The following is a 12694-nucleotide window of genomic DNA, read 5'->3' on the forward strand; positions in this document are numbered from 1 at the left end:
GAGCATGCTTCTATGCTGTGTGCTGTGTCAGGTGTTAGGGAAGTTAGGCTGAGGTGGAAGCACCTCAGGACTCCTGCCTGCTTCCAGCTCCCCGCCTGCAGGCTCCCCTCCCAAGAGCCCCTGCCCCAGAAGCCAAGCCAGAGCCAGAGGCCAGGCTGGAGTTTCTGCAGCCAAAACACAGAGCTGAGCTTGGCAGAGCAGTGCTGCTCCCTCTCACCAACCGCTGCACCCACACGCCAGCCTTCCAGCTGCCCCTCACCACTGTGGGATGTCCCTTGACCCCACTGGGAACTATGCCTCTGACCCTGTCCCCCTGCAGGCCGCAGCTTGCCCATGGAGAATTTGCAGACTGTTGGCCTGCCTTCCCTTTCTGCCCCCAACCCCTGCTTTCTGCTTTCCATGGGAGCACTCAGAAGGCCCTCTGCTCACCTAATTCCGACTTTCCCTGACCTTTTCTCCTTTGTTGCCTCTGTCACCGAACAGTGAGGGAGCAGAGGACGTCACCCCACAATATGCCACTTTGACGAGTGGATTGTTTTGAGCTAAAGGCATCAGGACTCAGCAGACTCAGAAAAGGTTCTGTTTTGTTTTGTCTATGTCTCTCTTAACTGCCTGCAAGAAGGTAGATCAAGGGCTTATACCAGGAAGAGCATTAACACTGGAAATAATGTTTTATATTAGAAAGACTTATCTGAGTGGCCTGACACACATTGGTTTCCTAAACATTTGCTCTTCCATCTTCCTGGGAATTGTCCCCCTGCCGCCGAGACCCCAAACTCCCTCCCCTTCTCCTTAGCTCAGGATGCATAGAAGCCTCCATTGCCTGAGTAGCTTGAGGCCTCTCACATCTTTGGGGCTCCTGTACGTATGAAATTAAATTTGCTTCTATCCTCTTACTCTGTCTTATGCCCATTCAACTATTAGACCAACCAGAGAACCTACAAAGGAAGGGAAGAGTTGGCTGTCCCTACAAGTGTCGGGTGCTAGTCCAGACACTCTTCAGACTCAATCATCAGCATCAGACAGGGAGCAGCTGTGACCTCTGGATTCAAGGTCAGCTCCTCTGGGCTGGCTGCAGATGACAAATGCTTTCCTGTCCAGCCATTCTCAAACACAGGTCATCACAGGCCATGTCCTCACCCATTCCGTGCTTCTCTCACTGCAGCCAGAGCAGTCTTTCTAAAACTCCTATCTGGCCATGTCACTTCTCTTACATGATGTCACACATCATGGTGGCTAAGATCATGAATGCTAGAGCCAGACTGTCTGATTTCAAATCCTGACTATCCAATTACTCCCTGGGTGACCTTGAGCAAGTGACTTAACTTCCCTGATCCTTGGTTTCCTCATCTGAAAAATGGGTATAATAATAGTATCTGTCTTTTAAGAGTTGCTTAAAAGACTGACTGAAGTTAACATTGGGCTTAGAACAATATCTGGCACAGAGTAAGTGTCCTATATGTTCCTACTGAATAAAGAACGGCTCCTTACTGCCCAGCATTTAAGCTCCAGGCCCCTTAAGTGGTCTACACATGTGATCACCGTCTGCTCTACCTAACTTTCTGGTCTCACCCAACATCCCAGGGCCAACAGGCAGTGCTCCAGACCCAGAGCCAAGTGCAGACCCTGCATGTGCATCTGCATGCCCCCCATCTCCATCTCCATCTCTCTCCCCACCCTCTGCCTTTACTTGGACTTTCTTCTCTCTGGAAGGTTCTGCTCCACGAGCTCCTGGTGTCCTGCCCACCCACCTGCTCAGCCCCTGGCCACACTGGCTTCAGTAGCCTCTCCTCATGCTCTACATCTCCCAGTTATTCACCACCCCCAAGCCACTTCCTAAACTATATTCTAATCGCTTGCTTCCCGCTAGCCTGAAAAACCCAGTCGTCTCCTCAGCATGTCACACCATGCTTACTGCCCAGTAGGCGCTCAATAAATATTTGATGAAAGAACAAATGTCCAAACTGGATGATAAATTAGTCATCAGCCGTATTTCCAACTCCCCAGTCATTCCAGATACAATCATTCTTTGGACTCAGCTCTCAGTGCCAGGAAGAAGGTTCTTCTTTTCTGAGGATATCCAAATCCCAGACAGACAAGGGGGTGCTGCACAGGGAAGGAGTACAGCCTGATACTGATTCCCAAAAGGTGGTAACTGCAGTATTCCAGAGAGTATGGGACCCTGAAGCATTGAGGGAAGGAAGCCTGGACACAGGGTGAGATCAGAGACCTGACTGTCGCACTGACTCACCGGACAGCCTTCTTGCCTCTCTGGGCCTCAGTTTCCCCACATTTAAAATGAAGCGCTTGACTTTGTGCTCTCTGAGTATTTCTTAAACTCTAAAAATAGTTGAGTCTATCCAAATATCGAATATGACTTGATTCAAGCCCTGTCATTCCTCCATGCCAATCATCTTCACCCCACCACCCTTAGAATCAAGACTCAGTACTGAACCGGCAAGTGGATTGAGTGCTCTCTCACTCTGGCCTGCTCCTGTCTAACTCCCGACTTCCCATCCCAGTGAAACCCTTCCTTCACCTGCTAAACAGGTCCTTCTCTGTTCCTCCTGTTTCCACCTGAAGAACCTTCTCTCCTCTCTGCAAATCTGACATCTTCCTTCTTTTCTAGAACCAAGTCAATCAAATCAAATCTTCATGCAACTGTCCCCAGCAGCCTCAACCCATTGGGGCCTTGACCTTCCTTGTTTGCCTACAGTTTGGGTCTGCATATATGGTATCGAACTGTATGATTTATTGCCTCAGATCTTGCCTCCGGTTGACTCCTACATATGATCATGGGCTTCTCAAGGAAGAGGCTTTGTCTTCTGTCTTGTCACCCTTTCCTCTTATCCCGCCTCAATAATCTGTTAGAGAATAGTATTTGGTGAATAGTGGCTGAATAAGCAACTTGCTGGCTGAATCATACCTCTTCCAAGTAGTCATGGGTGCTCAGAAGATGGGGCTAGATGCCAGTGATGACATAAGGGACCACTGGTTTATCAACCACAAAGATGGTTTTCAAAAACCAGATGCTTCAGTGCATGCCAACTGTCTCATCAGTAACCAGCCAGTCACTTCCTTCGTGTACCTGAGGCTCCTTCCACTAAGAGAATCACATGTTTTTACTGCCGTCTTCCTACTGTCTCATCTGGCCCCCATACATCCTTGGCCCCATCACAGATGTCACCCAAAAGATTAAAGCTGGAAGGAAATGGAATGAGAAGAGTCTATCAAACCGCCCTACCCCCCTGTGGGCCTCCTGCCAAAGGCCAATCACTTGTGGCTTGTGGATCCAGTCCACCTTTCACGACTCATTTTTACCTAAAATGGATTCTCTTGTTTATTTTCTTTTCTTGAACAGGAATCCTCACCCAGTGGCTTCTGTTCTGAAGTATCCACTGTGGCTGCTCCTTTCATGAGTCTTCCAAACCCAGAAGAATCTAGCACTCACCTCCTCACTTCCCTCTCTTCTGTGCCAGCTTTCCATCCCATGTGCTAATGATCATCATAACCACACTCACCAAGTGGGCAAAGCTCTTCATAGGCCTCAGCCTGTTTCTGTGGAGAATCAGGATTGCCAACAGTCCTGCCTCCTGATCCCTCCATGGCTCCCTCCATTCCCAGACCTTCACTTCTAGGGACAGAGTGGCTCACTGTGGTAAGGGAAAGTATCCAGACAGAGCGGCAGGAGCCAGGAAAGGTGGCCAGGAAGGGCCATGACAGGAGGACAGGCGGAAAGCCAAAACCCAGAGATCGAAGTGAACGGGTCAGTGGAGATAACAGGACCCACTTAGAAACCTCTATCTACTTCTCTGGGTGTCATTTCCAGCTGAGGGTTTTCTCAGAGTCCTGATAAGGTCAAGTTGTGGAATACATGGAAAATGGCACTTCCTTTGCCCCCAAACACCAGATGGTGCCAGATACGGATCTCTTTCGGCCTGAGTGGCCTACTGATTTAGAGCAGCCCTCCAGCAAAGCGCCCCAGCAGCCCTAGTGCAAAGGGACGATGCTCCACTTGTGCCTAAATCAGTTTTTACCAAAAAGGCATTTCCCTATAGAATTATTTTTATAAAGCGTGGCCAGGTTCCAAAACCACCTGCAAAAACCTATTTCTACCCAAAATGTAGCTGAAATAGTACACGCTTACAAAAAGAAAAACCATTTAGTGGAGGAGGTGGTGGATGAGTGTGAAATACGGAATGAATACAAAGACGTGATTTTAAATAATGAGTAAAATTGGGTTAAGAGTTCCTTGAGGGCATGAGCTTTTCTTAGTGAATTATTTGTCTGCCTTCCAGGGCCTAGCTCACAACCCATCACTGAATGGTTTTGCTCACTGAATCAGGTGCTGGAGAATAAAGCCAGTTTCATTAGAGGTGGATAAGGAGGGACCTGAAGACTTGTGAGGATCTTCCAGATGACCTCCAGGACTTTAGATCCTGACTGCCTCAGATCTAGAAACTCCTTACCCCTCAGATCTAGAACTTTCCTTCCTCTACACAGATACATTGGTAGCAATATCCATGCATTTATTAATGATAACAAGGATCTGGGTTTTTTTGTCCAAAAATGAACTAAACAAATTAAAAGAGCAAAGAAATAAGAGGGAGTTTTTCCCAAGGTGTCCAGGCAACAGTGTGGAAAGAAAAGAAACATTTTTAAGCTAGAAAAAGAAAGATAGCAAAAAGAAAAAAAGGAGAGAAGAGGAGGGAAGTAGAGGGGACGGAAGGGAGGATGGGAAGCAAAGGAAGGTGCTTAACATTTATCAGCCTCAGTTAATCTGCTTACAAAATGGAAAAGTACCCTCCCCAAGGAATGTGAAAAGAAGAGCATCAGGCACAGTGCTTGGCATCTGGGGGTGTCCTCAGATGTGGTGGCCACCATTTCTGTTCATATCATAGGACTCTTAAGAGTGTTCCAAGACCAGTAAGGTTGCAATGAGGACTTTGCCACCTCGTGCCAGCCTCACCCGTGGCCTACAGAGAGACACGCTGCACAACACCAACTAGGACAACAGGGAGAGGAAGGAATAGCAAAAGCAGAAGCTACTGGCTGGGGACTGAGCACAAATTTACAGTGTGACTCAGGCCTGTAGGACAACGCTATTTTCCTGGAACCTGGAGTTCAATGGGAAGATGTGGTTTCAGCAGTAGCAGACCAGGGACTTTTGCCACATTGTCCAGTTATTCAACAAACAACCTGTACCCTATCTGGGAGAATTTCCTATTTTGTGAGTCTTTATAGGAGATGGTCTACCCCGTTCACACTACAGAAGACAGTGAACCGTATTGCCCAGAATTATAACTAAGGCACCTTGTGCTCCCTGCCCATGACCCACCAGAGCCAACCTGGTGCCCATTTGTTTGCCAAGTCTACTTCTCCAGCTCCCCAGTGAGCTGCAAGCACCAGAGTCTGCTGCTGTTATTCACACCCAAAGGAGTCTCACCTGGCACCCACCTCAGGGGATCCAGTCATTCCCCAGTTGCACTTCTTGCCCAGTGATGACCTTTGTCACATATCAGGTCACTTCCTGACTCAGTAGTGACAGAGCACCTTGAAGATCTTCCACCCACCCTAAGCAGAGATGCTCTGCACCCAACACTCAAACCAAGGGCCAGCAGCCCCTCCTTCAGCTTCTCTGGTGGCCGGAGCCACCACCTCCCTTGAGAGCCCTTCTGTTCTTGAAGAGCTCTGGTTCGGAGCAAGTCCCTGCCCCTCCCACCCCACCCCCCCTCAACACACATACAACCAAACAGCACCTGGCTGTGAAAACCTTCCATCCGTTAAACCTATTCACTCATCCCATTTTCAACGTTCATTTACTTTGTCATAGGATTGAAACAAAGCAGAGTTCCTGCTTCTATGCTTTCTAGTGTGGTAACTAACAGCAACCGCGGACAGAAAGCAGGTACTGAGAACAGGGGCAGGCCTCTCCTGAGCTCTTTGCAGGAAGACATTCAAGGCTTACCAGTTCCCTGTGAGGAGGGGCAATTATTATCCCTCATTTTACACTCTAGGAGATGGAGTCCAGAGAGGCTGCCAAACGTGCCTGAGGTCACACACCTGGCAAGAAACAGGACCAGGGTTTGAACCCTGTGGTTGAACACCACAGCCCAGCATCCAAGTTGCCCCGCCACACAGAAACTGCCCAGAAACAAATGGAGATTGTTGTTCAATTGCTGACCTGTGCTTTGAAGAGAAGAAAAGCACCACGAGGAGGGGGAATGGAGGGGAAATAAAGGTGGGCAATGTTCCTATCCTGTGCCCCGGGAAGGGCTGCTAGAGCAGAGGGTGGAGACAGAGGTAGCAGGGGATGGATGACTGGTTCTGGCCCGTGAAGCCACCTGCAGCTAGTCATTCCCACCTCTATTTAAAATCCCTTCCAAGATTTACAAGTAACTCTCATGTCCCCCTTGCTCTTCTTTGCGCCTCCCTCAGAGCCCCCTACTTTTTGTGTTTTGTTTGCTCTGGAGCCTGCTAACCACCCAGAGGCCTGCTCTGCCCACACCACTGGCGCCCCACGTCTTCCCCGATGGCAGGTGTGCAGCAGCCGCCTAGGACGTGCTGAGCTGCCCCTCGCTCCACCCAGGCCCCGCGTCTCTCTGAATTCTTATGATCTCTTCAGCTGCTGTATCCGATTACTCCCAGATCTTTTCCCAGAAACAGTTCTCATTCTATATTTGGACTGTTGCTTTTTTTAAATCTGTGAAGTTCTAACTTCATCATGTTAGCTTCAGCCTGCTATTCCAGGCCACTGAAAGTATTTTCAAATCTCTGTCCTGCCGTCATTGTTACTAGGTTCCACTGGGCTTTGTCTCATCTGCTGGATTATAAAATGTTTCTTTCTTCAATTGAGGCATAAATAAAATGTTTGAACAGGACAAAGCCAAGGTCAAGGACAAAGTCTTTTGCCTCAACCAGAGACCATCCTCCAGGCTGAGAAAGGACACTGTTTATTCCAACGAGTCTGGGACATCTGACAACAATAGCATCTAGCCAAATACGATACACTCTTCTGCCCCTGACATAACACAGAACACACTTTCCTAAGTGTCAGGCAGAAATGGCAACACAGTATATCCACAGCTTTCCTTAAACTTGCAAATCAATTGCCCTGTTTTTAAAAATAAACTGATGTTCATTTCTTAATTTTTTTCCTGTAGGAATTGATCCCTGCATCCAGAATTTCAAAATATTCAGCATCCCTCTAAGATATGGATTTTGAGGGGCACCTGGGTGGCTCAGTCAGTTAGGCGTCCAACTCTTGGTTTCGGCTCAGGTCATGATCTCAGGGTTGTGAGATGGAGCCCCATGTTGGGCTACATGTTCAGCATGGGGTCTGCTTGAGAATCTTACCCCCCACTCTGTCTCTATCTCAAATAAATAAATAAAATCTTCTTTTAAAAAATGGATTTTGAATGTGATCTGTATCAATAGCTTACTTATCAGCCTGCAGCTGTCTGATTTCTCAGTGTTATCTGCAAAAGCTCTGAAATCATATCTACATATTTCTTTGGGGAAGCTCACCATCACCTTGCCCCAGAGGAGAGTGATTTGGCTCTTTTTCACCATCCATTCTCTCTTCTGGAGAAAAGGAAACTTCCATCAGACCCTTTTTGGAACACACTGGGGGATAAATAAGCATGAATACATGTAATAAGAGAATCAGAGGAGAAGATTAATTTTTTAATATTGAATCAGCTTCTCCATAGAGTGAGGACTTCTTGTTCCAAACAAGATTTCAAAAACCTTTTCTGTTATGCTCAGCAACTTGTAGAAATCTGCCCTGCCTAAGACCCTTTCCTAAAATGTTCTTCCCTGGATATTGAGTATAATATTCTCTCCTTTTTTTTTCAAGCTTCCTCCTGTAGGCAGCATCCTGAGTGGGAGGGCCAGTGGGGGAAGTCTGCACATCAAGGTGCCAGACCTGGTTTCTCCCTGGCCTGGTGCTGGTCTGTTTTGAGTCACTATGCAAGTTCACACCACCACCTCAAACCCACCACCCTTCCCTCTGTATGGTCTGTTTTCAAGGAAATTGTTGGAGGTGTCAAAGCAAAGGGACGATATGAATCTAAGTCAAGGGCTGAACACTTCCCCTCAAGGTGAAAAAAAGAAGAAGAAGAAGAAGAAGAAGAAGAAGAAGAAGAAGAAGAAGACACAAACTACAGTGAAGAAAATAGAAAAATAGAGATACCTGATTAAGATCTCATTGCCATTATGTACACATGGCTTGAGAGCTGGCGACTTCAGGACAGTACACCGTGCTTTCTTCTGGACATTATAGGCTTTTGTGGGAGATGAAATGTTGCCTTCAGAAAAAAATAGTAAAAAATGATAATTCTTAATGCTGGTGGGCATATGTCAAAAATCGTGTACTTATTTTTATTGCCTGTCTGTCATAAGCTAACTTGGCTCCATCATTTTGCATTTTTAATGCAAATCAAGAGTCAATAAAAAATTCACACTCCAAGGAAGTTATATTGAAGAAACAAAGAGAAGAAAAAAATATGCAAGCCCACAGCTGTTTGACGCAGCATAAAAATGTCAGCCCTGCACAGTCCCAGTTAGATATTATGCACTCAAAAATATTTTTTGAAAAGCTAAAGAAGTCCAACAGTCTGATAATGATTTGGTAAATTTTGGTGAACCAGATGAACAAGAACATGAACAAGATGGAATATTATACAGAAATTAAAGTTATAATAGAAAGTCTACAAAAATATGAGGATGACTGCACAGTATAAAATTAATAGGCTACATTTCAAAATAACATCAAAATTGATTTCAGTTAAATATATATATGTGCATACAAAAGAAAGGATAATATGCAAAACTAGAAATAGGCAAAGTGAGACCACAGAAAGCAATTTTTATAATTTTGCTAACTTTTCTTTTATTCTGTTGTATTCTCTTTACCTCTTCAGAAGTGCTTTTTGCAGGGGCACCTGGTTGGCTCAGTTGGTTATGCGTCCAACTCTTGGTTTCTGCTCAGGTCATGATCGCATGGGTCATGACCTAACGGGTTATGAGATCAAGCACTGCGTCAGGCTCCGCACTCAGAAGGGAGTCTGTCTGAGATTCCCTCTCTCTGTCCCTCCCCCCATTCTCTCTCTCTAATAAATAAATAAATCTTTAAAGAAAAAAAATAAAGAAACAGACATGCATCGCCTAGGAAGGCAAGAGTCTGTAAAGATCTTTGGGAATTATATTTAAACAATTATTTTGAGAGTCATTTTGTATGACTTTTGAAGGGTTAAAACGTCTGTCCAGAGGTGGAGGCTGCCCTAGTGGGAGACATTGTTAGCCTCCCTTAGACAGAACTGCCCAAATTGGCTTCCTTCTTCTTGACATTTAGTTACTTGGATTAATCTCTCAACAAAATGGAGGTTGAATATCTACTTTGCCCCTAGACTCTCCTTACATTTCTGAAAATATAATCACTCTCTTTTTCTAATGTTGTCATCTAACCTTCCGGGGCTTTGGAAGTGCCTTGCAGGACTCTTCTCCCCTTCCAAAAGGTCACAAACAGGAGTGGCGCACATCACCAAGGCAGAGCAATTTGCAGGGCAGGGGGCGCTGAGATCAGCTATCTCAGGGGATCTGGCAGCTGGGTGAACCTCCTGTGGCTCTCAGATGGCTGCCTCTTCCCTCCAGAGTGCATGCCAAAACATAATTTAAACAGGCAAGGGCAGCCCCGGTGGCGCAGTGGTTTAGCGCCGCCTGCAGCCCAGGGCGTGATCCTGGAGACCCTGGATCGAGTCCCACGTCAGGCTCTCTGCATGGAGCCTGCTTCTCCCTCTGCCTGTGCCTCTGCCTCTCTCTCTCTGTATCTCTATGAATAAATAAATAAATATTTTAAAAAAATAAAAAAAAATAAGCAGGCAAAAACCAGGCTTTGTTAAACATGGAGGGTGCCATGTCCAGAAGGAAAAATAAGCACACATCTTGGATCCCAGAAAGAGTGTGCAAAAGAGATGAGAATTCTTCCCAGCTCAGCCTTGGTGTTGCTAAGAGGACAGGTAATGAGGTGATTGCATGAGAGGTGATCCTCAGCTGGAGGACACCCACCTCAGCCGCCCAAGCACTGAGGCGCTCTGCTTGCAGGAGCATAGAGATTCTTTCACTAGGTCTCAGGGCCAGAGGATTGTATAACCTCCTAGCAACTCTGATCCATTAGGAGATTGGGTCCACTAGTTTCTACTGAGCTTCGCCATCGGCAAAGTGCCAGGCATTTGACAGGCGTCACCTCCCTTGGATCTCACAACGGCCCTACAAATTAAGTATTATGATCCCCCACTCTGCAGAGGAGGAAGCAAAGGCTCAGCAAGCTTTGTAAACGATGTCAACTCATTCATCACAGCAATGGAGAGCCAGACTTCCACACCAGGTCCACCGGGTTCCCAGTATGGTGGTGCCTTTTGCGCTCCCCAGTGCTATTTTACCAATTCATCCAAGAGGAAGAATATGGGGTGGAAAGAGAGTCTGGTCCTTAGGAGTGCCCAGAAATTTGCCCAGAGCCTGAGAAGTGAAAGTCTTGCCCCACGGTTTTGTGCCTGTTTCCTCTTTCCAATCTCCCCATCACTTTCATTGTGTCCTTTGAATCTGAAGAGCATCTGTATGGCATTTCGTAAAAAAGATTCCCATTGTTCTACAATAAGCATGCTAAGTTTGATATTCAGGAAAAAATTCAGTAAAACCATGTTTAAAATTCAGAAAACAGAGGAGACCATGAGAGAAAACATTATGACAAACTAACCAACATACAGCTCAATTTTCAACTTGGTTTTTAATCTATCTTAACACAGTTCACAACATCTCCACCCATGGTCATTATGAATGTGTATCCAGGACTGATGATGTTAAATCTGGAACAGTGTCAGCCATCCAAGCAAGGCTTGGACCTCGGTGCCCAAGGAATTGGATTTGGCAGATGCTTTGAGCCCCCCAAGAGCGCACACCTTTGACCTAACCTTTCCAGACACTTGCCCTGCTCTGGATGTCTGTCTCTCCAAGGATGGGCACCAGCACATGTGCTCAACAGTGCCACCGCCACCCCGGGAACTCAGCGGAGGTCCCCCAGACCTGTGCAGCTACTGCTGGTACATAAGTACCTGCTGAGCCTCATGGGCACAGGACCCTTGGTCCCAAAAGTCATTCTGAGGTGGCAGCTTTAAACAGGGTGACAGTCATTCACCATCTGGATTGGCTGTGTACTGGGACCCCCAGCTTACCAGTCATCAGGGCTCCCGGGTATCCCTTTGTAAAAGATGCCTGTGCGGCCTGCCAGGCTTTGCAGACTCCTCCAGTTTTCCCTGCAGGGGGGGAATAACACATCGGTGTCAGTTAAGAATGAGGTAGACGCCAGGTGACAGCAGTAGTCCACTCCTGAGACCTGGCCTCTCCCGAGAGCTGCTCTCTTCCGGGTCTGTGGCTCCCCTGAGCTGCACACCAGCTGGCAAATGCGCAGTAGGCACCCCCCACCCCACCCCGGCAGCCCTGGGCATTGGAGCTTGGGGTGATCCTGAACCACCTGCAAAGGCTCCTGAGTGGAACATGGCCCTCCACCACACAAATTTCTTTGAGGCGACAGCTGCCCGTTTGGACTTGATACATGGTGAGACCTGGAGCTTCTCCAGCAACTAGGGCTACCCTAAGTCATAGGAAGGTACTCAGGCCACCCTCCCCGCATCCCCGTGGCATTGCACTTGAGTTTCCACCAGACCTGCCTTCAGGGAAAATGTCCACTATTGAGTAGGTTGTGGCTTGCAATTAGGTAGATGGTGTATTCCTCCAAAAGATAGCTCCTGTGACCTGGCCTCTCCTGAACCTTGCCCTGTTCCCTATTCCTGGATCCCCTGAACTCTATGGGCATTAACAGGAGGCACCCCTCAGCAGGCTTAGGCGGCTGGAGCCCTCCAAACCCACACAGCCTCGGTCATGGAGGGGGCCACCAGTCCCTATATGTCATTGAGGTGGCAGCTACAAATTGATGATAGTCAGTCCCCATTTGAACTTGATATCTGATAGGGATCTAGGAACCAGGGCTCCAGGTGTCTTTTACTGAAGACTGAGCTGCCTTGCCCTGGGAAGACAGTTGAGTTCCCTCCTGTTCCACTTTCAGGGTAAATATGCACCATTGGGTAGGTTGGGGCTTGGAATTATGTTGATGCCTTTTTCACCCAAAATGCCAATCCTGAGAGCCACCTCTCCTGGCCCTTGCCATGTCTTCCCTGAACTGCTGCACACATGCATGGAGAACATGCACCCCTTCAGCAGGTTCAGGGTGCAGTTCAGGGTAGACATAGATCTTGAACAGGTGGGTGTCTTGTACTAATGCCCTCCTATATCTTTCTGAGCCTGTTTCCCAACTAAAATATGTGTATAATAGTCTTTGTAAAGATCAAGTTAGATAAAAATACCTGACATCTCTTTGCAAGTTATAAAGCACCATGGCCATATTTTTGCATGCTGTATTTTACACATGGGTTTACTTGATATTCTTCTTGTCAACCTCCTCATTTGCATGCTCTCTGGCAAACAGAAATCAAAGACACAGCACAGTAATTCTGGAGACACAGAAAAAATGCAAATTATGAGCAAATTTAGCATCCATACACAAATTTATCAGGAAATGCTTTACATTGTAAGCAAAGAAATTAATTTTGGTGAGGTAATATGTGAAAAAAGAATTGTA

At 46.9% G+C, this 12694-nt stretch overlaps 1 protein-coding gene across 1 annotated transcript in view; it reads right to left on the bottom strand.

The window, feature by feature from the left end:
* Positions 1 to 12694, bottom strand: part of TBX19 (T-box transcription factor 19) — a 74644-nt gene that overhangs the window by 13901 nt on the left and 48049 nt on the right. The window contains exons 9-11 of the mRNA XM_049112345.1: positions 12420 to 12566; positions 11232 to 11312; positions 8195 to 8309 (exon numbers count right to left, since the gene is read on the bottom strand). Of these exons, the coding sequence (XP_048968302.1) occupies positions 8195 to 8309; positions 11232 to 11312; positions 12420 to 12566 (343 nt within the window). The remainder of the gene's footprint in view (positions 1 to 8194; positions 8310 to 11231; positions 11313 to 12419; positions 12567 to 12694) is intronic.

The sequence above is a fragment of the Canis lupus genome, chromosome 7, assembly GCF_003254725.2.
Source record: "Canis lupus dingo isolate Sandy chromosome 7, ASM325472v2, whole genome shotgun sequence".
NCBI classification, from domain to species: Eukaryota; Metazoa; Chordata; class Mammalia; order Carnivora; family Canidae; genus Canis; species Canis lupus.